This window comes from Myotis myotis, unplaced genomic scaffold (assembly GCF_014108235.1).
Source record: "Myotis myotis isolate mMyoMyo1 unplaced genomic scaffold, mMyoMyo1.p scaffold_m19_p_43, whole genome shotgun sequence".
NCBI classification, from domain to species: domain Eukaryota; kingdom Metazoa; phylum Chordata; class Mammalia; order Chiroptera; family Vespertilionidae; genus Myotis; species Myotis myotis.
In genome coordinates this window covers 678,893-704,515 of record NW_023416350.1, presented here as the reverse complement: position 1 = coordinate 704,515, position 25,623 = coordinate 678,893, and the positions used below count along the sequence as shown (strand labels likewise).

The following is a 25,623-nucleotide window of genomic DNA, read 5'->3' as shown; positions in this document are numbered from 1 at the left end:
AGATGTGAATCATCCTTAGAGTCCGGCGCATGGCCCATATTTTACTATGGTTGCCACTTAAAGCAGCGGAAGGGTCATTCACTCCTTACACTCTGCAGTGATGAGAGGAAACAGGTCCATCTACACCATACCATCAGTGCTATCACAGAAGTAAGTTTTTAGGTGGGCCAGAGGAATGTGGAACTCTCCCCTCTCCTTCAGTTTTTACCAAGCCACACTACCTTGAAAGCCCGAGCTTCCGAGTTCCTGTTAGCAACCGTCTGGGCCAACAGACTCTGCCATCCCATTGGATCGTCCTTGTAGGAGAGCTGGCCTGCTCTAAGCTTCACATATAAAACCCCATCCTTGGAAAGGATCGACCTGAAAGGAAATAAGAATGAACTTAATATGAGGTATTGCTGGCAGCTCTTGCTTAAAACTTCATGTTTCCCAACACCATGTTCCCATGAGATGAAATCTTGACCATTTTCCACTAAGATATATGGTTATTTATTGTGCCTAAAATCAAACCAGTCCCTACAAGAAAGCCAAAATAAAGCTCTGTTTTTCTTTGGTGTTTAGATTCACAGAACTTGTTAAATAAGAAGGCATCCCGACTGTCCTCAGGAGTGAGCTTCAAAGGCAGTATTTTATCTGACACGTCTTCATGTTCTCTCTATCCCTGAGTCCTATGAGTCCGACACAGAAGCACCAAATCACTACTGACTGGTTGCAGCAAAAAGAAAATAAAGCTGCAAATCTAAAGACAGAACAACACAGAATACAGCTATTATATAGAAAGTTGGGAGGAAATGGAAAATGAGACTAAAATTATAAAAACTTTTGCAAGCTTGTTAAATTTTCTGGAAATATAAAGACTTAATTTACATATCGCCATAGGTATAAAACTATTACATTAACATTCACTATTCATTAAAGAATTACTTACATATGGTGATTTCAACCCACAACCAGTCTATCATAAGCTTAATTTTATGACAACAATCTAACAAGAGAAGGTAAAAAGATGCAACGGAAATGTCATCTGACAAACATCAACTCAACTGTCATCAAGCTCCCTTTGTGGGCATACACATCAGCCTTATTTTCTTAAACTAAATCGTTCATTATTGCTCCAACTACAGTTCCATTACTGCCCCAATTTAAGTCACTTCAAGTTTCTCAATGAATAAACATAAACATTTAAGGTTTTATTTCTAAATTAAAATTTTCACTTTCTCACACAAATGTTTCAAAGATATTGTTCTGAATGAGATAGAAGGATGACAAGAACCATTCTAGATATTCATCTGTAATTTATGTCTTCCCATGTGCTTCTATTCACTTTACAGATATGTCTGAGAAATTCAATAGACTTACTTTAAGTGCTGCGTTCCCTTGCTTAAATCTATGAGCAGTTCCCAGTATCGTGGACCTTTAACTTTAATCTGCCAAGACAAATATAAATACAGTCAACCCAATGCTGAAAAAGTGCTAGTCTGACAAAATGAAACCCATGGTTCACAGAAGAAATAAGAATAACTGGACTGGAAAGAGATATTGAAAGGTTAACAAACTCCATTTCCAAAGGTGTGTGTGAGTCATGTTCTGAGGCCATCTAACCCACCAGCAAAGGCCATCCAACTCCCCATGACACCTCCTGGGACTGCTTTTCTATTTCCTGCAGAAAGCAGGAAAGGGGTAGCAGGCACCGTGTCTGCCTATGAAGGTGGCAAGAAGCAGGCCAAAGAGATGGATGAGGATGGCAAGGCTTTCAAGCAGAAGCAAAAAGAGGTGAAGAAACTCAAGGAGCTAAAATCAAAGGCGTGGGAAAGGTTCCCTGGTTACATGTAGAATTTAAAAATCTGGCAAACTCTGGTGTGGCTCAGTTGGTTGAGCACCATCCTGTGCACCAAAAGGTTGCCAGTTCTATTCCTGGTCAGGGCATATACCCAGGTTGCTGGTTTGAACCCCAGTCAGGGTGCAGGAAGCAACTGATCAATGTTTCTCTTTCACATAGATGTTTCTCTCTCTCCCTAAAAAGTTAATAGGAACTTTTTTTTTTTTTTTAAGAAATCTAGCAAAAAAGTGAGCTGCTCCTTAGGCCGAGGGCAATGGTGATCCTTAACTCCATTTCTGTTTTAACATCTGGATTCCCTGTCATAATATCTGCTGCCACCTATCGCTAGAATGATGTGCTCTCTTAGAGCCTATAGTACATTTAAGAATAAACTTTTGTAATAAATAATAATCATGCAGTGGCTCTCTAGTTCTTCTCTGCCATTTCAGCCTTAGCTGTGAGCTCAGAGTAAACCCAGCCCAGAATCCTGCCAAAATGTGTTCTTCAGTCTTCTACCCCGATTCTGTACCACCTGGCATTAAACCTACTCATTTGGAAAGAAAACAAAACAAAAAAACACAGAGAAAGCTAAGGATTTTGTGTAACTATTTTTTATGGTATGCTGCTCTGGTGACTTTATCCCTTGGATAGACCTCCCTAAGTCATACCCAACTTACCTGCTTTAAAAGATGGAGCTCGGGAAGAAGGGTGGGAGCCATCAGTTCTTCTTTGGTTTGCTCATACCACTGAGTGCCCTTCACAAATACAAGAGCCACATTCACGATAGAGTTAGGGCAATGATTTTCAACCTTTTCCATCTCATGGCACACAGAAACTATTTACTAAAATTCTATGGCACACCCAAACATATTTTTTGCCAATCTGACAAAAAAATAGGTATAATTTTTATTCGTTCACCCCGGACTGCTATTGTTGTATTGGCTGTAGTCATTTTTAAAATTTGACAATCTAAGGGAAAAGAGGTCCGTGCACCTGACCTCTAAATAGTCAGGTATCGCATGTTTTGAAAATTCTTGCGGCACACTTAGTTGGAAATCACTAAGTTAGGGGGAGCTACAAAGAAGAAACATCTCCACTCTACACTTCTCCTGCCCTGCAGTGTGTACAGACTATCAAATAGCACAACATCCTCTGATACTCAAGTCTCAAAAAGCTCAAGCCTACAACCCACTGGGGGTCCACACCACCTTTATCACGTGGAGCATTGCACTCCGATGCTGGCGATACTGCCAGTCTGCACTTGACAGGCCTCATGCTGTCTTCTCTGCTGGGACCATGTCCCTGCGGTTGGCACATCTCAGCCCAAACACAGTGGTGGCCTTAACTGTCCTCCTGTCCTGCTGCTCTTAACCCCCCAGAGATAGATGGAGCACTTCTCTGCTCCCCCTGCAACCCATGCATACCTCTGATTACCACTCTATTCGTACAGCACCCATGCCTGGCTCCCCAATGGTGGACAAAAAATATGACAATGTCATATTTTGTATCCCAGAGCCTAGCATAATTTTGACACATAAAAGGTACTCAATCATTTCTGAATGAAAGATACATTATGTGTAATCTAGACCTGCATCTAAATCAAAGATCTCTTCTCAAATACAGGACTGTGGGCTTTCATGCCCTTTGCTAACCAATCTTACAACAGTTCCAACTCAGTTCATTTTTTAGAACACTACCACCAGCCACATACAGTTAACAGGGACACTTTCAAACAAGCTCTGAGTATGGAAGGGCAGCTGCTGATCTCTAAGAGTTTAGACTCACAGACTGTAAATGAGCCTGGCTGGCTGGCAGGATGTGTGAGAACTGTGGAGGCTTCAGTTTTTATGAGAGTTCAACTCATTACTGTCATTTTTTAAAGGACACTTCTGAAATACTTTGACCTGCAAAGATGAATGAGTGGTAGTAAAATTACAAATAAATGACAGGTGAAAGTGTTACCTTGTAGGTAACTTCTAAGAGGGCATAGCAGGGGGTGTTTGTGTCCACATCCACAGGCACCAGCAGCCGTGGTTCTGCAGCCAGCACGTACAGGTGCCGCAGAGCCTGGAGGTGATACCTGTTCACAGAAAACAGACAGGAGGTAACCAACAGGTGACAACAGCAACAGCTCGAGCTCTACACTCTGCTGTGGCCGACAGACTGAACCAGAAAGACGCTAGCATGCTCTCTTCCAATGACAGTTATCCTGAAGGAAAATAAGAAAATCCAATTAAAATGTCATGGAGAAATTTTTTAAAAAATTATAGATATTTGGTCCTTTACCAATGAACTCTTTACTTGAGTTTCCAGTTACAAGGTTTTATAGGGTTGTAAAATTTACCTAACATGAAAATATGTAGTAATAAATTGATCATTTATAAAATCAGATTTCAAATATCCTTTGCTGCTCAAAACAGGCATCCCTTTTCCCCTCCTAAGCTATTTATTTTCAGTTCTTATTTTTTCCTTAAGTACTCGTAGGGAAGAAGGGGGAATAAAGAGTGCCAGCTTCCTCAGACAGGAAAGCTCTCCTACAAGGATGTTACACCAAAAAATAATGGGTGAGATTATGACAATATTTTTTAAAATTTATATCTTAGAATTTAAACACACAAAGAAAGCTTTTATATTTCAAGATCCCAGAAAAAAAGGATAAAATGAAACCTCATTATATTTTAAATTTTAGTTATAGCAATACCCTCCCCCTTCCCACTAAAATTTACCCACCTCTACAAAACTATTTGAAATAAAATCAATCATGGCCAGAAAAAAACTACTATTTATCAGTTATATAAAGGTTCTTAGTGCTTAACACCAAATTGCTTTTTTTTTAAACAGCTAAACCAACTTATAATATAACCAGTAATGTGTATGGTTTTCCACTATACTCTCACCAATAGCTGACCATAATGACTTTCCTAACTTATATTACTTAACAATAATGTTCTTACGCACCACCTATCATTAAAGTGTGGGCTTCGTGTCAGGCCACTTTGTAAAAGAACTTGTGCTATGGGCTACAAAGCAGTTTAAAGTGATGGCTTTGCTCCACAATGAGGCTTCATCCCTGGGTGGCTGGGGTGCCTTCAGTTGAGCACACTGGTCATCTCAAATGTCATGGGGTGCAAGCAGCTACTTCCCTCCCTTACGCCATGCTATACCTGATGTCTAGAGAAATTGGTTTCTTGTGCTCTGAAGGCAAAGTGTTTGTATTGTCAGACTACTCCTATGTGTTTAAGATTTACTGCTCGCTACCACTTTTAAATTGACTGGTTTTTTGCTTCATTTTGCTTTTCTTGTCCTTCCCATGTCATTTATATAAAACTTCTTGGCACTCATGTAAAAGAGAGAAAAAAGTGATTCATATAGACATTGCCACTAAATCAGACAAATTTCTCTCTTGGAATTAATTATAGCACAAAATATATCATCTTCAGCTCCTCTTGGATCAAATTTTCCCTAAAGATAACCTTGGCAGTCTACTTCCAGGTCTAGAGCAATTCTAGTGACTGAAGTACCATGAAAGACAAACCAATAATCAGATGTCCAAAGTTCTCTTCTGGTCTAATACTTTGTAAGAGAAACTTTAAAAAATAGCCCGAAAGATAACTAAGTTCAAGAACACAATAAAGTTAATTTGGAAATGAGTTCCTAGAACCCAAACACGACCAAATTATCCCCTTAGAGAGTTGCAGAGAGATCATGTGGGTCAGAATTACTGGACTCACCGATTGTCAGTGCTGTGAGCTGGGAAGTGTGGGTAAAGGGCACAGAGGAGAGCAGCAATGGAGGAGTTTGAGGTGCTCAGCGAGTACCTGGGAGATAAATTCAGGCAGTACAGACATAATTAATGATACTGTCAAACTTTCACAGCATTCTTGAAAACCAGCTATTGGAGTATTTATTATGGCAAGGCATACCAATGGCAAGGCCTTGAAAATACATGTCGCCGAAACCGGTTTGGCTCAGTGGATAGAGCATCGGCCTGCGGACTGAAAGGTCCCAGGTTCGATTCCGGTCAAGGGCATGTACCTGGGTTGCAGGCATATCCCCAGTAGGAGATGTGCAGGAGGCAGCTGATCGATGTTTCTCTCTCATCGATATTTCTAACTGTCTATCTCTCTCCCTTCCTCTCTGTAAAAAATCAATAAAATATATTTAAAAAAAAAAAAAAAGAAAATACATGTCAATGCTGTGAAAATTTCACTTCTTAGTAAGTATGCAAACTACTTCAAGATCATGCACTACTTAAAGCAGAAGCAATATCCCACAAATGCTAAATTACAAAATTTGAACTAATAAGCAAAGCCTTAACCTAAAATAGCATTGTACTGTGGACCATGAATGCAATCCTAGAGATTATGGACATTTAAAAAGTCATGTATAAAGTACACGCCCTTCTTCTCCAGTTTTATAGATAGCTATTTTTAAAATTATGAACATTACTTTTAAATATACAAGGTTTTTACTGGGTATCTAAAATTTCTATTTCTGTAAAGCATGAGCATTTCCATAGAATATTTAACTCAGTGAAAAAGGAAAAAGTTAGTATTAAAAAGTTGCAATGATTGTGTAAACAACTACTTCTCAAAATAAAAATGGTTTTTCATTATCAATGATAAACTTATTTTATAAAAGCCACATACTCTTAGTAAAGTAAAATCTTCCAAATTATTTTAATGTTGTTCAAATTCAGCATGGCAAACAGGCAGGTTAGTCTAAAGTTCTGGAGTTTTTCTTACAAATATTTTAAAATAAAGATGGTACAAGACATCACATAAAACCACTGTTGAAGCTACTTAATATACAAACATATTTTATTCCATCCACACACACACACACACACACACACACACACACACCCTCCAACCACTGTTCCTGCCTGTCTTTAAATTAGGGTAACAAGTAAGAACTTAGCATTTATCATACACACATATTTAATGAATTTAGAAAGAAAAGATTTCAAAATTTAAGTAAGAAAATATTTGACAGGTGCATAAAATAGGCCATTTTCTCCTTACCATTACAATAAAACTAAAATCCAAATGTTGGCTATTAACGTCAGGAATTTTGACATTGAATGTAAGGGCGTAGCTGTACTATAAGCGTAAATGTTGTCACAGAGTACACATAACCATGAAACGACCAGGAATCACTAAAAGAGCAGAGGCAGCCTGGGAGAAAACCTACTCAACATGAAAGACCAAGTAGGGCTGTACAGTACGGAATGGTGAAAGATGGCATTGAATAAGAGATTAAAATCAATGTAGGATCTTATTTTGAAAGGAAAATAGTCTTTCAAAAATGATGAAATAAGAATATTTATACTAATATTTCTACAGCCATTCTTAATTCTATACAATTAAAGAAAGAACAAGTGTACAAAGCCTGTTCAAAGGGCATGCAACCTTTCTGATAACCTCTGCTTTCTATGCTCTGGAAAGGCAAGTTCCAATGTTTACTTCAGTCTTAAAAAAGAGGACAAATAAACCTACGTGACTTTAGAAAACATGTCAGTAAACCAAGGTCACACACACTAGAGCTAAGTGCTGGGATGCATCACATTCACAGACTGGAAGACTCAACACTGTAACAGATTTCCATTCCTTCCAAACCCATGGAGAGACTCAGTGCAATTCTGATCAACATTTTATCAGCTTATTTAGTGTGAAAATCACAAACAAATTCCAATACTGATATGGAAGTGAAAAGCGCCAAGAACAGAAAATACACTATTGAGAAATCAATCCCAGTTTGGAGGGTTTCCTCTACCATACATCAAGAACCACTACAAAACTACAATAATTAAGACAGTGTGGTACTGGTGCAAGAATAGATACATAGACCAATCGTACATAACAGCACACAAATAAACACAAGTATGTGAACACTTAATTTATAACAAAGGTGGTTCTGCAGAAGAATGAAAAAGGATAAACTTCTCAATAGCATGAGGCCATCAGTTGGGGGGGGGGGGGGGGGAGAAATGCAGAAAAATCAGTTCCAGGTAGATTTTAAATGCTAATGAATAGAAAAGCTAAAAAAACTTCTGGAAGACAAATAGGACAAAAAAGTACAAATCAAAAAAATAATAATTCTGCTCATCAAAAGATATCATTAAGAGAGTTAAAAGGCAAGCCAAAGAGTAGGAGGAGATAACTACAACATACAAAACTGACCAAGGCCTCAGGATCACAATGATAAACCAATATGGAGTAGACAATTTGATAGAAACAGAAAGAAGAATAGAGGTTGAATGAGGCTGGGATAAGGGGAAATAGAGGAGTTGTTATATAAAGTGTCTGTAAGTTTCAGTTTTGCAAGATGAAAATGTGAATATACTTAATGCTACTGAACTGTATATTTAAAAATACTTAAGGTGGCAAATTTTATGGTATTTTACCACAAATAAAATTTGAAAAACAAATAAACCAATATGAAAATAAGTATCAAGAGATTTGAACATTACACAAGGAGATTTCTAGTTGGTCATTATCATTTCAGGGAAAAGGAAATTAAAACCACAATGAGGTATTATTACCAGAAGGCTAAAATTAGGGTGACTAGCAAGTGTTTACAAGAATGGGGAGCAACTAGAACATCACAGGTACTGATGAACATGTGACAGGATATGAACACATAGGAGCACTGAAGGCACTGTCTACTGAAATTGATCATACCTATACACCCTTTGACCCAATTCCACTCATAGATCTATATATAACAAATCAACGACAAGTATAAGAATAGACATAAGAGTATTACTCAGAGTAGCCCCACACTGGAAATAACACAGTATGTCCACCAACAGCAGAGTAAATCAGTAACTGTGACTATTGATTCCTATCATACAGGAATTCAACAACACTGAAACATGACCAATATCCAACAGGGATGAATCTCACAAACGTAACATTAAGCAAAAGAAGTCACAAAAAGATACATAGTGTACGATTCTATTTGAATTTTAAAAACTGGTAAAACCAATCTAAAACTAATTAGTGGTTATCTTTGGGCAAAAGTAAAGTACCAGTGATTAGGAGGGGCATGGCTGGAGTGAAAACAGGTGATATGAGCTATATCTTCATCTATATGGTACTATTGCAAGTAGTTAATTAAGCTGTGCTCCTGTAATTTGCACAATTTTTTGTATGCTTATTTTTATTCAACAGAGATCATTAAAAGCCAGGAAAGTCTTATAAAAGGATAAGGTGGTCAGGAATGACAGTAATGGAAAAAGAGTGAGAAGTTAAAAACTAAGGAAATCCCATAGAATCTGTTGGCTATAGTGTTCGCGACTTTTACGAGAAAGCACTTTAGTAAAAGGGTAAAATCCTTAAACAGTGGGGAACAAGAGGATTAGCAATGAAGTGCTAAGTTCATACTCTCCTGAGAAATGCAGTGATGCTAACTATGTTAGAATGAGGACAGTAACTCTACTAAGTAGGGCATAAATTAATGGTCAAACCATTAAAAACCCCTTTTAAAGTGTACTAATGCCTTCAGATAAGCTAACAGCTAATCAGAATAAAAAATTTTCATCTTCAAATTCAAAATAAGTCACTCTTATAGGTCTTGTTCATGAGATCTTCATTGAAGAAATATATACTCATTTACCTTCCTCCTCCCAGAAATAGAATTCCAAGGGCCATGTGATGGGCTAAGTGGAAACCATAGTTCATTTCACCACCTGTTTTCATGTGCAAGAAACGACAAAGCTGCAAAACCTTTAGGTTCCCTGAGCCAGCCATAACCATGGCCAGAGACAGCAGCACCACACTCAGGCATGTTTCCAGGTTGTAAGGACCTGTCTGGAAATATGAAAAGAAGACTGTTACATTTCTTTATTATCAACTTCCATGTTACATTTCTTCATTATCAAAAACAGGTAATAAAAAACAAATGTTCATGACTTTTTAAAAAACTATAAAAACAAGTATTTTCTCTGATTGTGAAATTTAAGTTCAATATAGAACACTCAGGAAATAAAATATACAAAAGGTAATAACTATCACTTGGAATAGTAACACCCAAAGAGAACTGCTGTAAAGTTTGCCTTTATTTTTCTCCAAATCTTTTCCTATATTTATATACATTTTTTTTTCAAATTGAGACATTACTATACACAATATTTTTAACCTTTTTTAACCTATTATAAGCAATCTCACTCACAACAAAGTCTTCTAGAACACGGTTTTGATAGCTCCATTGTAAAACAATGTATAGATATATTCAAACTTATTTAACCACTTTTAGACTTTTTGATGTCTCTAATTTTCTCATATTATAATGTTGCATAAATCTGTGTGGTTTTTAGCAAGAAATAAAAATCTTGCAGTGTTCCTGTCATAAAGCAGCAATGCCTCAAAAACAACTGCATGTTTACTAAATACTAATTTTTAAAGGCAATTATCAATATTGAGTACTGAGACAGAATGGGGGACAATATGGTTTTTCTTATTTATTCTCTTGTCACAAGAATTAGAGAGAGACCTGTGCATCCTTCTAGAATTATCATATTCTCATCTAAATATCCCAGAACAAAAATGCAAAGATAAACCAAACTTCAAATCTCCCATTCTAAATTCAAGCAAACTACAGAAATTAAGAACATATTAAGTCAGGGGTCCTCAAACTGCAGCCACATGCAAATACAAATATTGTATTTGTTCCCGTTTTGTTTTTTTACTTCAAAATAAGATATGTGCAGTGTGCATAGGAATTTGTTCATAGTTTTTTTTAAAACTATAGTCCGGCCCTCCAACGGTCTGAGGGACAGTTGAACTGGCCCCCTGTTTAAAAAGTTTGAGGACTCCTGTATTAAGTAACTGAATTATTGGTGAATTTCCTTTGAGTTTAATTTTACTCCCAAGGAGACTCATCATGAAAAAAACTTACCACAGAAGCATTAGGTGCAGACAAATAAGTCATAAAATCTTTTGCAAATTTATGCTGGAAAATCAAAAGAAAAAATTTAAAGTTAAGAGGAAGCATATTGAGGCTTTGAGAAAAAAGGAAACAGAACAGAATAAACTAGGATACTTCTTACCAAACAGTTAAATGCTGATAAGTTTTCTGAGCCAGCAAATCGAAAACCCAGGGACAAACAGGCTCCTGCAATTATGTAGACATGTGCCTGCCTAGAGAAAGATTACAAGAAATTTACTATTGTCAATATTCTGCCTTAATATTCATTATTAGTAGTATCTTGGGGTAAAAATAGTAATTATTTCTGTTTCTGTTCTTCTGGGGATGCTCAATTGTGCCTCTACTAAATTAGCAGGTTCCTATGCCCTTTTCTTCAGCAGAAACACCAGGTGGCCCTTACTAATAAAATACACTCTTGCCTGCATATGTTTCACATACAGCAAAAGAAGATAATTTTTAAAAACACTGCCATTCTTTTAATGGAAAGGATAAGAAAAGGAGTATGTATAAGTTAAATCTCCAATATTGGTTTTTGAGGGCAAGGACACTGTATTTCAGAAACCTAAACAAAAGCAAACAAACAAACAATTCATCTTTCTGAACATCTAATCAGCAATGGTTAGAAACAAAGGAATTCAGAATTATTCAAAAGTTAAGGGCATTACTGCTCTTACAGAGTGCATTTCTATTATTTATCTGACAGATGCTAGGATAGCTCGTTTCTATTCCTCATTTTATAACTTACGACAAAGTTTCCAAATTCAAATCCTCTGAGCAAGGCAATTCAATTTCACTGAGAGAGATACTATTTTCTCTTATAATCTGTGAAAATACAAACCAAGAATACCTGAACATTAATATTCAAGTAATAAATATTTAATGACCTGAAAATAATATACTGCTTATCATGGCCATGTTATATAAAACAAGCTTTGCCAAACGATTTCATTTTCAAAGGCCTATATTATATTCACATCCATGCAACCCAATTTTAAATCTAAGATGGCCCAATAAAAACAATAACTGAATTGGACTGAATGAACACAAACTAGAGGACTTAAGTATATTCTGAATCAATAGCAGAGTAATACTTCAGACCAGTGAGCTGAAATAAAGATGATGGCTGTAGAGGAGAATTGGGGCAGGAGTGCCGGGAAGCAGCAGGAAAGAGTTAAAGCACTTGGAGAGAACTCAGTTCAGACACATACACTTCTTAATCATGGGATGTTTCTAGCATTAAGGTGAAGTGAGGTAAGTCACTAAATTACCTGAGTTAAAGTGAACTGTCAATGTGTTAATCTGCAACTACTATGTAGAAACATATCCCTTTCGTTTTAGTATAGGTAGTGAACAAGAATTTTTTTAAAATAGAATATCTATCTAGCTTTAACAACAAAGAAAAGACTTGATCTGCTTCACTTAAAAAATACAAATAAAAAAGAAAAAACTACATATTTTCTAAACATATGAAAGCAAGTATACAGAACAGAGGAACTCAAGATTTATTCTTATTCTTTTTCAAAGACTGCTCAGGAGAATAACATTACAGGGTGCTTTCTACAATAAAACAATAAATACTCAGAAGTCACTTATGATACAAACTTCTTATGAACTAAAATAAATATCACCAAATCAAAAAACTCCAAATACCTTTGCTCTTTGATAATCTCAATAAGGTAAGCAACTATGCTCGCTGTGTAATATAAGCTAGTAACTACTTCCATCGCTCTTCCTCTCATCTATACTTTTAATGTTGACTACTATTTATTCAGAAATTGAGTGACATTCTGAAAACTGATAGAACTCCAAAGTGATACATATATGGATAACCTGATTACAACATTCATGTAAATTACAGTGTTTTAACTACATCATTATACAGGAATGAAATGCTTCTATTTTGACAGTAGGCATTTGTAAGCTCTTTTTTTGTCTTCAAAAGCAGCTTGAGGGCCTAGGTTTGAATACCACAGAGCCACATTAGCTGTGTGACCACAGGCAAGTTTTTTGACTGCTCTATGCTTCCCTTGTAAATGAGCATAATAGCGGTTCCTACCTTCTAGGTTTCTGTAAGAATTAGAAGGCTTAATCCACTCGAAAACCTCTTAAAATTAATGCCTGGCACTTAGTAAGTCCTTTATAAGTATTAGCCATTATTATTATTATTATTATTATAATAACTGATCTGTACCACCTCTATCATAACACCACATTGATCATACACCATTTCAAAGCATCACTAAACCTGTGATGTAAGTAACTGTATGGAAGGAGACCCTTCTTCAATTTGGTCCTTGTCACCTTTTCTATCGTCTCCTAAAGTGGTGTTTTTTTTTAAATCATATAAAAGAGTAACCAAAGGAAGAAATGTAATTCTTCAAGGACAAGTTGAGGCACACAGGAAATGAATAAGAAAAGACCACCAAACTCCTCTGTCCAAGGCAAAATCTTAAAGATCTGAAGTCCTACAGCTAGTTTCAGTACGACCCTTATTAGCCAAGTGAATTTGAACCAGTCTGTCCTCTTTCAATGTAACAGTAATATACTGAACTCTAGCCAGTGTGTACTAGTTGCTAAAAACAAAACGATGGAAAAGAACACTAGCTGACTTTGAGGAGTTCATAGTAGAAGGATGCACAGACATTTGGTAAAGAGTTCATTGCTCCCACACACACACAGAGGCAATACCAAAACAACGTTCAGTACAACACTGCATCAGACACACAGAATGGAGTCCTTTTGAAAAGAAAAAATTACAATAAGATAGACCTAACATAATACTTACCATTTTAACTATTTAACTAATATGTGCATTTAAATGCCACAGGTTAAAAGGTTGATATACAAATATCAATTTCATATTTTATATCAGTTGTATAGCAGCAAGCAATTAGAAAACAAAATTCTACATAAAGACTCCACTTACTGTATAATAAAAGAATATAAAATACTTAGGAGTAAACTTATTAAACTGTTGACGACCCTGATTTTTTCTGAGAAAAAACTTAAAAAAGGACTAAAATAAATGGATTCTCTATTCTTGGACTACAAGACTCAACTATTTAGTTATCTATTCTCCGTACATTTATTTATAGCAGGGGTGGAGAACTTTTTTTCTGCCAAGGTCTATTTGAATATTTATATCATTTGAGGGCCACACAAAATTAGCAACTTAATAATTAGCCTGCTCTATTTGGTCAAACATTTAATTAACTCATCCCAATGCCTTGGCAAGGGCAGACCAAATGATTTCGCAGGCCTTATACAGATCACAGGTCAGGTGTTCTCCACCCCAATAGATTCAACACAATTTCAATTATAATCCATCAGACTTTCATATCAATACTGATAAGCTGATTCTAAATTTTAGATGGAAATGCAAAGGACCTAGAGTATTCAAAGAAATTACAAAAAAACAAAAATGGCAGATACGCAATACATACTTGCTTTCAGGACTTACTATAAAGGTACAGTAATCAAGAGTTTGATACCAGCAAAAGGACTGTCAAATAGATTAGAAGAACAGATGCAGAGCACATAAATAAACCCACTTATGTGCTCACCTGACTTTGACAAGAAATCACAGGAATTCAATAGGGAATATGGTGTTTGTATAACTCAATAGCCATCTATATATATAAAAGCCTAACCGACCATTCGATCGTTTGACCAAGTAGCTATGACACGGGGATCGAGCCGAATCCGTGCACCGGGCCTCTGACATCCCCCGAAGGGACCCGAATTGCGAGAGGGCGCAGGCCAGGCTAAGACACCCCACCGGTGCACAAATCCGTACACCAGGCCTCTAGTAGTTTTATAAAACAAAAACCTCAATGCCTACCTTATGTCATAAACAAAATTATTCTGAGATGGATGTCAAACTATACACAAAAGCTAAAACATTGGAGTTTTTAAAGAAAAAGAAAACAACAACAACAACAAAAAACAAGAGACAATCTCTAGGATTTGGAGTTAGGCAAATGTTTTTTTCACAGGACACAAAACACAATAACCATAAAATAAAAAACTGATAAACTAGTCATTATCAAACTTTGAAAATCTGCTCAGCAAAAACATTACAGACAAACCAAACACAGGGAGGAATATCTGCAAAGCATGTATCTGAGAAAGAATAGGCTTCCAGGAAATATTAAAAATCCTAGCAACTCGATAGTAAAAAAAAAATAAATAAATAACTTTTTTTAAAAAAATGGGAAAGAGATAGGAACAGACGCTTCACACAAAAGAATATATGAAGGAACAAATGAGAAGGTTCCCTTGTCATCAGTCAGCAGGGAAATACAAATGGAAACTACATATTTACCAACATAACTAAAATTTAAAAGATTAACACCATCAAATATGGATGAGGTGTATAGCACCAGTACTTTTAAACACTGTTGGCCAAAGTGTAAAATGGTACAAAGTCTGGGAAAAGACCCACCAGTTCTTATAAAACCAAATACATTATCTATTCTATGCCTCTGTAATTCCAATCTTAAATGTTTATTCAAAAGAAATTAAACATAAATGCACAAAAATATTCATATAAGATTATTTATGGTAGCTTGATTCATAATGGCTAAACCTGGAACCAGCCCAGATGTCCAACAAAAGAGAATGGAAAAAGAAACTGTGGTAAGTTAATAACAATGGAATACTACTTACAATAAATAGAATGAACCATTACTATCACACAATCATCCTGAGTGAAGGAAACCTTATACAAAGGGTTTACACTACATGTGAATCCATCAATATAAAGTTCTACATCAGGCAAACTAATTTATTTTGGGAAAACATCAGAAAACTGGTTGCATTGGGGGAGGGAGGGAGTGAACAGACTGAGTGGGTAGGGGAAGGAAGGAACTTCTGTTCATTTTGAAGGAGGTTTGTTTCCATGAGCATAGACATTAGTCAAATCTTATCAAATACTATAGTTAAGATCTGTGCATTTCATTGCACATAAATTTTATCTTAAAGGGGAAATATAAAATTCTAGTTATTAACACACATGCTAAAACATTTAGGGAGAAATTCAGTACTGTCTGTCACTAACTGAAATATATTTTAAAAATGATGGATTGGATAGAGGAAAAATGGAGATATGTGGTTAAACGAGTTTTCACAGTAAAATATTAATTGTAGAATCTAATTGGTGATATAGGTGTTTCTGTGAAGTTCTTTAAACCTTTCTTTATTTTGAACCTTTTCTTACTCAAATATTAGGGGAAATACTATCAAGCATTCCCAAGGATAAATAGATTTATTTTATAAGTAAAATGGAACTGACCACCAGAAATGGACTGTTGGTTAAAAGGGTAATATTTATTGATAATATCTGATTTGGAGTTATTATGGAGCCTGCTTATTTATAACGATTTGGCTTATTGAATAAATATGTCATAAAGTAATTAAAATAAGTTATTAATAAGAGATTTAAATTGTCACAAGTATATAATAGCATCTTAGATAAATGTGTACCAATTCAGATAAAAATGACAAAAATACTTTAAGGTACTTTGGTATATTTAATTTTTAAAAACTACAATTTCTTGGGATCTTGGGTCAGAAAGGAAGGTTAATCTATCATAAGCACACAATCTTAAAATGAAAGTTGCTATGTTTTCAAGAGATACCATAATCATCAATATTGCCTTCCTAAGAAGAAGTATTTTATGGGGTTTTGGAAAGTCCATAAGAAATCATAATTTTATGCCATTAAAGGTATAACAATATTTATCATATGTACTTACCTGAGGAACATTGCTATCAACCCACTTGGAATTTGGTAAAATATCATCCCACAAAATCAGGCATCGAGCAAGTGTCTTTAAAATGTAATACAGATAGAATTAATTAGAGCAAGCAAAGTTCACAGATTTTATAACAATGACAATGTTAAAGAGAATAATTTAGAATCAGTTCCCAAATGACGGTAATTTCAAAAAATAAAATTAGTATATAGTATCAACCTAAGACAATCATGAAAATAAACCGATGATTTAGATTTTAACCCAAAAATCTAAAATTGAGTTGACTGGCATCAAAATCTGGAGAAGCTAAAAGGACGTTTTAAAAGAAAGGAACCATACCCCTATCGACGTAATTTCAAGGCTTTCATAGGCTAAAAACAGACAAGTTTAAACATTATAGAAGGAATAATTCAGGTAGTTATGTTATACAGTTATTGTCATTATTTATACGCTTAATAGTAATACTGCATCCTTAGTAATGAAGCAGTGGTAAAGCTCCAGTCACTTGCTATTTAACAGGAAGTTTTGAATAATATGTGAGCCCTGAGCAGTTCTGTTCAATGGTTAGTGTCGGCCCTTGGACAGAAGGGTCATGGGCTTTATTTCTGGTCAAGGGCACATACCTTGGTTGCAGGTTTAATCCACATCTACCAGCAGCAGCAGCAGCTAGAGGCAACCAATAGATGTGTCTCCCTCCTCTCTCCATCCCTCCCTCCTTCTTTTCTTTCCTCCCTCTCTCCCTTCCTCTTTTCCTCTCTCTCTCTCTCTCTCTCTCTCTCTCTCTCTCTCTCTTCTTCCTCCCTCCTTCCCACTGCCTCTTAAAAAAAAATCAATGGAAAAAATATCCTCTGGTGATTAAAAAATAATAACAATAATGTGAGCTGAAATGTCAACTCCAAATATTACATGTCAAAGTGGCTGCCTTTTCAGCATTCCTACGGCTAAATGTGGGAAACTTCAAAAGAACATTGTCAATGATATGCGCATATTGAATTAATAGTAAAAGGTTCCCTTGGAGTAACATGTACATTTGCAAGATAAACCTGCACACCACATACAGACTCCTCATGTTAACAGAAATGAGAAAGTGCCAAGGACCATACCCGAAGCAAGAGGAACTCTGGTTTCACAAAGTCCAGCAGATACATAGTGTCGGGAGCTCGAAGCCAGTCGGCAATGGACCTGTTAGTGGGAGATGTTAACAGTGCATTGCTCAGGAAGAGGCAAGATAATCAACAAGTGCGAGACAGATTTCACAACATTTCTTCCCACTCCACCCACTGTCCTTGTTTCTTTGCATACATAGTACTTCACAACCACTAGAATAACATTCATTATGTGTCTTATACAATAACATAGCTCCAAGAGGGCAGATATGTTTAGTTCTGCCTTGTTCCAGTACCAAGAAAGCATTGACATACACATTTATCCAAGTAGTAGATGAACAAATGCCTGTTCTGACCCATTTTGTTAATTTTGCATACATTTACTTTTCCTAAGAGGAAGAATTTACAACATTAAAAAATGTCTTGCCCTAGCCAGTTTGCTCAGTGTATAGAACATTGGTTTGCAGACTGAAGGGTCCCAAGTTAGATTCCAGTCAAGGGCACTTGCTCTGGGGTTGCAGGCTCAATCCAGTGTGGGGCATGCAGGAGGCGACTGGTCAATGATTCTCTCTCATCACTGATGTTTCTATCTCTCTCCCTCTCCCTTCCTCTCTGAAATCAATAAAAATATATTAAAAAAAAAATTCTTGCTTTGGCCAGTGTGGTACAATGGTCAGAGCGTCTGCTCACAAACCATAGGGTCAAGGGTTCAATTCCCGGTTAACAGCATGTACCTGGGTTGCAGGTTTAATTCCCAACCCTGGTCGGGTGGGTGCAGGAGGCAACCAATAGATATATCTCTCTCACACTGATTTGGAGTTTTTACAGAATCTCTCTCTCTTTCTCCTCCTCCCTCCCTCCCTTCCACTCTCTCTAAAACAAACAAAATCAATGGAAAAAATATCCTCAGGTAAGGATTAACACACACACACACTGTTAGTGTATTTTTTAAAGTAAAAGAGCTAAACATGGTATAATATCTCCTATCCAACCTACATTCCTATGCAAAATGTAAAAGAATAAATGCCAAAGGTCTATTTTCAAGTGTCAGCACTAATCGTGGGGGTTGGGAAGATAGATGGTGTAGTCACAAGAAAAGCTTAAAGTAAGCAGAAACCATTTTTATAAATAGGAACAAAGAATAGAATAATGCTAAGTATTTCTGGCTTCACCAGTCCTCACAACATTCAAAATTAATGAAAAGCAATTTGGGCATTTTTTTTAATAGTCAGTGACAGCAACCAGAAAACAGAAATGAATAAAGATTGGCAATTAATTATACTGTCAAAAATCATTAAAATAGCAAATTCTATTATTTCTAGATAAAAATCTATATAATCTATTGTGGACAAAAGGGGCCACATGCTGACCTGACAAGCTCAGGGGAGGCCTGAATGGCAGTCTTGCAAACTCAGAGACTTAAAGTAACCACAAAGGATGGTCTGAAATTAAACTTTAACTAAAGCAGTTATGGTGGGCAGCTATGTCCTAGGCCAGTGATGGCGAACCTATGACACACGTGTCAGAGGTGACACGCAAACTCATTTTTTTGGTTGATTTTTCTTTGTTAAATGGCATTTAAATATATAAAATAAATATCAAAAATATAAATCTTGCCGAAACCGGTTTGGCTCAGTGGATAGAGCGTTGGCCTGCGGACTGAAGGGTCCCAGGTTCGATTCCGGTCGGGAGCATGTACCTGGGTTGCGGGCACATCCCCAGTGGGAGATGTGCAGGAGGCAGCTGATCGATGTTTCTCTCTCATCGATGTTTCTGGCTCTCTATCTCTCTCCCTTTCTCTCTGTGAAAAATCAATAAAATATATTTTTAAAAAAATATATATATATATAAATCTTTGTTTTACTATGGTTGCAAATACCAAAAAATTTCTATATGTGACACGGAGTTAAGTTAGGGTTTTTCAAAATGCTGACATGCGGAGCTCAAAAGGTTCACCATCACTGTCCTAGGCCAGTATCTTCACTGACAAGGTCAACCTTTACCTTAACTGAGCCTACCTGTCTTTTTGCATCTACTATAACATACCCTTGAAATGTCTGGGTAACTTGTAACTTCCTTTTCAGGAGCCCCTGGGGTACAACCAAATGTGCTGAGTGCCAGGACAGATACTACAAATTCCTTCATTATCATGTTAATTGATCCTGCACCCACCTAAGTATGTGTCCAATCCCAGGGGTTTCCCCTGCTTTGCTTTATCCCTCCTCCTTAATCTATCACCAATGAATTTCATGTAACCCACCTACGTCCCTCCTTGATTGCAAATGTATAAATACAGATGTAACCCCTCCATTCTTCGGAGCATTATCTCAATTCGTTGAGGTTCTGCTTCCTGGCAAATGTTGACAGTTTGGCTCAAATAAACTCACAAAAATTCTTTACAGGATTCAATGGTTTTTTTACGTTAACACTGTACTATTTGTGAGAATTAAAATCAGGTTAATCTAGGACAGTGATGGCAAACCTTTTGAGCATGGCATGTCAGCATTTTGAAAAACCCTAACTTAACTCTGGTGCCGTGTCACATATAGAAATTTTTTGATATTTGCAACCATAGTAAAACAAAGATTTATATTTTTGATATTTATTTTATATATTTAAATGCCATTTAACAAAGAAAAATCAACCAAAAAAATGAGTGTCATAGGTTCGCCATCACTGATCTAGGAGATGGGAAATGAACACATTAAGATACTTTAGTTTTACTACTGAGGTCAGAAAGGAAGTCACACTGTCTGGCCAGGAATGGGGTCAGAGATGCATTACCTGTTATTGGTTTTTAAGTAGATCATAGCCAAAGCAAGAGTGGCACCAGGACAAGTTACATCCACATTTATGGTATCTCCTTCCTATGAAAAGAAAAGATTATTCACATAAGAGTTATGAATTATTATAAAAACCTTCTGAATATTAGCCTATGCTTAAAATTAACATATTTGTAAGGTTGGTATAAAAACTATTTTCAAATTATTGCTCTAGCCCTAGCTGGTTGGCTCAGTAGATAGAGCGTTGGCCTGTGGACTGAAGGGTCCCAGGTTCGATTCCAGTCAAGGGCACATGCCCAGGTTATGGGCTCGATCCCCAGTGGAGGGCATGCAGGAGGCAGCCAATCAATGATTCTCTCTCATCACTGATGTTTCTATCTCTCTCTCCCTCTTCCTTCCTCTCTGAAATCAATAAAAACATATTTTTAAAAATTACTGCTCTAATTTGGACTTACTTTGATTTGATAACTTGGAGATTTATGTTTCTCCCTGTGCATTCCTGCTTGAAAGCGCCTATGACCTCCAACCATGTACTGATAAAGCTGCTCAGGCACATTGAGGTCAGACATACCTATCAAGTTACTGCCGTGCTGGAAAAGTAAATAACAGACATGTGAAAGGAAATCTTAGGAAATAAGGCCTATAATACATGAAAAAGAAAAGAGTGAACTTCAAAACAGGGTGTTATGAGTTAATAATTCACATTAAAATTACAGTATATGTTCAAGTTAATATTTTCATGTCACAAAATACATAAAGGTTTCAAAATACAGTTAATTGCACTAACAAAGATGAACTTACTTAGTATGACAATTCTATCAAACAGCTACTCTTTTATAGGTGAGGAAAGTGAAGCACAAAGAGTGAAGTCCAAGGTGACACAGCTGGCAAGTGGCAGGGCTGGATATGACTCAAGGTAGTTTTGCTCCACAATCTATGGAGTTGCATAACCACTAGACAATGCTGTAGTTAAATGATAGGACTACCTGGTCAGGACCAGAATTCAGGTGTCAATTCCCATTATGAAGCTTTTCCACTGAATCATCTGCCTCTTTAGTTCACATGTAAATGTGAAGATTCAAACACCTAACAGTTAACTTGTTTTGTATAATCTAGTTTCAGTGTATAGGTGGTTCTTCAAGGGACCCACATTCCAGCTGACACAGTCAGCCGGATGAAATGAAATGCTTTTGCTAATTCTATACCATTTCTTATGGACGGGGTTAAAAATGGGTCAACTTGGTATTGCATTCTATCACAAAGCAAACGCTATATTGGCAACATTCTGCCAGACCTCATGAACACCAGGGAGCCAAGAAAAGGCTATGGTTTCTCTCCAGTAACTAATACAGACTCTTAAATTTCCCCATCATATACACGTTTTTCACTATTTTCTGACTGATTAGGCTGTCACACTTCTTCATCTTATGTCTTAAAATCTTGACAAGAAACCTCATTCCTTAGTTCATTCATAAATACTTCCATCTAAGACAGGGAAAAGAAATCTTAAAGCCCCACTCTGCTACAATTTCTCTCCATTTCCAAATCTAACACTTTGAAAAACATCCAGAGAGAAGAAAAAGTTAAGATTTAGTTTAAATCAAGTCACAGTATGCAGAGCAGGATTCAGTATTCATATTCACGTCAACACGCAGACCTCTTCCCTGAAGCCTTGGAAGACAGAGACTGTGCTTACCCCCAAGCAGACCATGCCCAGGGCCAAGCCAGCAGCTAAAGAGTAGGACTCTCTGTCGGTGCAGTATTCCATCTCAGGACCAGGGGGCCTTCCTGTGAAAGAGGAAATAACGAGGTTCAAGGTGGCCTTTTAAAATCTTAATTCATAGGAGCTTTAGAGTTAACTTTCTGTTTACTACAAAAAAACTCCAAAATGATCCTTGTAATTTTCTAATTTAAAAACAATGCCTTTATTTTATTTATTTAAATTTAGATATATTTTTAATACTTATAGTTGAAAGTATTACATATCTCCTTTTCCCCCGTTGACCTCTTCTAGCCTGCCAATGCCCCCACCCCTGCCCCAGGCTTTTACACCCTACTGTCTGTGTCCATGGGTTATGCATATATGCATATAAGTTCTTTGGTTGATCTCTTCCCACCCATCCACCCTCTCCCACGTTCCCTCTGAGAGCAATAACTTTAAAACACTGCAAAATATTAGGTTTGACTTTTTTTAATTACTAAGAAATAGGAAAAAAAATTTTTATAATACAACTTTTTTTATGTATATATTATTGATTTTTTTACAGAGAGGAAGGGAGAGGGATAGAGAGTTAGAAATATCGATGAGAGAGAAACATTGACCAGCTGCCTCCTGCACAGCCCCTACTGGGGATGTGCCTCCAACCAAGGCACATGCCCTTGACCGGAATCGAACCTGGAACTCTTCAATCCGCAGGCCAACGCTCTATCCACTGAGCCAAACCAATTAGGGAGAGGGGAAAAAATTTTTAAAGGGAGGAGTGATCAACAAGAGTTTTAATTTTTAATCTCTTACATTTGTTTTTGCTTTATTATTTTCAAATCCATTTATTAGATATGGTGAAAACATGTTGAAATACAGGATGGATACTTCCCACAAGTTTTAAGCACATGAAATATTTTGCTTCCAGACACCTGTTTTGAACCTACATAATAATAATACTGAGCTGCTCTACTATGGTAGAATTTCTGTGTATTGATCCTAAATGCTTGGCTTGATGCAAAGTTTATACTTATAAAAAGCACCACATAACACTAACTCTACCCTTTAAGGCAGCAAACTGTATTATATATAAAGACCTCTCCCTCCAAAAAAAAAGTTCACATTCCTGAGATTTTATCTTCAGGGGGAAAATACAATTAAAAAATAATAAATATTACACAAAAGTAATCAGCATAATGTTTATGCATAACAGCAAAGAATTAGAAACTATTTAAAAGACCTGAAAATAAAAAATAATTAGGCAATTTTATTAGTAAGATCATTCTATCCTCACATCAGCTACTATTTTTCCTTAATTTTAATAATTTCACTATCTTTCTCACTTTGTTTCCTGTGGGATGCAAAATGTATGCTAATGAAGACACAGCACTATTGATGCCATACCTATTTCAGCCAGCAGGACTTCTGCAGTATGCCTGTGAGCTGTCCCTTGATATACAAGGCCGATGCCGACCACCGCAGCCACCTGGACATTGTGAGGAACATCAAGCTCTGTGGACGTCGGGGGTAAAAGAGCAGGAATGTGGATGCTAAGCAGCCGGGTAATGGACATATCCATAGTGCCCAGCTTAGCAGCAGAAACACCAAGTAATAGTCCAATGCTTGTCATTTCATGACCCTAAGATAGAGAGGAGAAACTTAAGCCACTACCAAAACAGATACCAAGTTTTAAATAAAACAGTATTTTCAACAAGTACTTTTATGTGACAGGCACAGTGAAAGGCACCAAGAACACAATAGCAAACTTCACAGACATGGTCCTTGCCCTCATGAAGCTAGTGCCCTAATGGGGAAAAAGTGTTAAACTAAAAACATACAACTATACTATTAACAAGTATGCATTGAGCCCTAGCTGGTTTGACTCAGTGGATAGAGTGTTGGCATGCAGACTGAGGGTCCCAGGTTCAATTCCAGTCAAGGGCACATGCCTGCGCTGCTGACTAGATCCCCAGTAGGGGACATGCAGGAGGCAGCCAATCAATGATTCACTCAAATCATTGATGTTTCTCTCTCTCTCTCTCCCTCTCCCTTCCTCTCTGAAATCAATAGATATATTTAAAAAAAAGAAAAAGTAATACATTGAAAAAGTACAAAGTAATATGAAAGAGTATTATTAAGGTGCCTAATTTAGATTAGGAAGGGCTGAAGAATTATTAGGAATCTTTAAAAAAGTAATATTCACAATAGAACCTGAAGGATGAGTATAAATTAGCCAGGAAAGTGGCAGAAAGGGAGGCCCTCAACTTTAGAAAGGGAGAATGTCAGGTGAGAGAACAACATGTAAATGACTTTGAGGTGATCCAGAAATAAACCCTCACATGGATGATTGACTAACAAGGGTGCTGACACAATCCAATCGGAAAAGAAGTCTTTTCAAAACACAGTGCTGTGATAAGTGGAGAGCCACATGCCAAAGAATGAAGTTGGACCCCTTCTTTATATTACGTACAAATATTACTGTAAATTGACCACATAACTCAATGTAGGGGCTAAAACTATAAAACTAATTTAAATAAATAAATAAATAAATAAATACATACATACATACATACATACATACATACATACAAACTATAAAACATGTGCCCTAAACATAGGTGTAAGTCTTCGTGACCTTGGATTAGGCAATGACTTGGATACGACACAAAGTATAGCAACCAAAGAAAGAAGTGAACTGAACTTTGTCAAAACTAAAACTTGTGTGTTTCAAAGATGCCATCAGAAAGTGAAAAACAACTGAAAGAATGGGAGGAAAATGTACAAATCTTTTATCTGTTAATGGACTACTATCCAGAATATACAAAGATTTACAACTCAATACGATAACCCAGTTAAAATAATAAGTATATGAATAGACATTTCTCCAAAGAAAACTTATAAATAGCCTATGAACACAGGAAAAGATACTCAAGATCATTAGCCATTAGGGAAATGCAAGCCAAAACCACAATGAGATATTGTGGAGAAATTGGAACTCCTAGGTACTGCTGGTGCAACTGAAAAATGGTGCACCCACTCTGAAAAACAGTTTGGTGAACCCCCAAAAATTTAAACAAAGAGTTACCATATGATGCAGTAATTCCACTTCTAGCAATATGCCCATGAGAAATGAAAATATAAGTCTACATAAAGACATGTACATGCTAACACCAGCATTATTCATAATAGCCAAAAAGTAGAAATAACCCAAATATCTATCAACTGATGAAAGGATAAATAAAATGCAGTATATCCATACAACAGAGCTTCTATTCAGCAATAAAAAGAAATTAAGTGCTGATATAAGAAATAACATGGTCGAACCTTAAAAACATTCTGCTAAGGGAAAGCAGCCAGTCATAAAAGGCCACATATTGCATGATTCCATGTATATGAAAGGTCCAGAATGAGCAAATCCACATCCACAGAAAGCACATCAGTGGTTGTTAGGGACTGAAGGGAGAGAGGAACAGAGGGTATGAGGTTCCATTACAAGGTTGTAAAATGTTCTAAACTCTGTGAATAT

The 25,623-nt window shown here is 36.5% G+C and overlaps 1 protein-coding gene across 8 annotated transcripts in view; it reads right to left on the bottom strand.

Annotated features, from left to right (window-relative positions):
- The window catches only part of ANAPC1 (anaphase promoting complex subunit 1), a 110,644-nt gene that overhangs the window by 11,386 nt on the left and 73,635 nt on the right, over positions 1 to 25,623 (bottom strand). For all 8 annotated transcript variants that reach the window (XR_004967221.1, XM_036306752.1, XM_036306753.1 and 5 more), the window contains 15 exons: positions 23,502 to 23,736; positions 22,092 to 22,183; positions 20,851 to 20,985; positions 20,397 to 20,479; positions 17,610 to 17,688; positions 16,507 to 16,581; positions 11,496 to 11,572; positions 10,872 to 10,962; positions 10,721 to 10,774; positions 9,440 to 9,633; positions 5,551 to 5,637; positions 3,782 to 3,899; positions 2,497 to 2,574; positions 1,360 to 1,427; positions 222 to 360 (listed from right to left, as the gene is read on the bottom strand). Coding sequence is in view for 7 of the 8 variants with exons in the window: in XM_036306752.1 (XP_036162645.1) it covers positions 222 to 360; positions 1,360 to 1,427; positions 2,497 to 2,574; positions 3,782 to 3,899; positions 5,551 to 5,637; positions 9,440 to 9,633; positions 10,721 to 10,774; positions 10,872 to 10,962; positions 11,496 to 11,572; positions 16,507 to 16,581; positions 17,610 to 17,688; positions 20,397 to 20,479; positions 20,851 to 20,985; positions 22,092 to 22,183; positions 23,502 to 23,736 (1,605 nt within the window). In the remaining variant the exon portion in view is untranslated. The remainder of the gene's footprint in view (positions 1 to 221; positions 361 to 1,359; positions 1,428 to 2,496; positions 2,575 to 3,781; positions 3,900 to 5,550; positions 5,638 to 9,439; positions 9,634 to 10,720; positions 10,775 to 10,871; positions 10,963 to 11,495; positions 11,573 to 16,506; positions 16,582 to 17,609; positions 17,689 to 20,396; positions 20,480 to 20,850; positions 20,986 to 22,091; positions 22,184 to 23,501; positions 23,737 to 25,623) is intronic.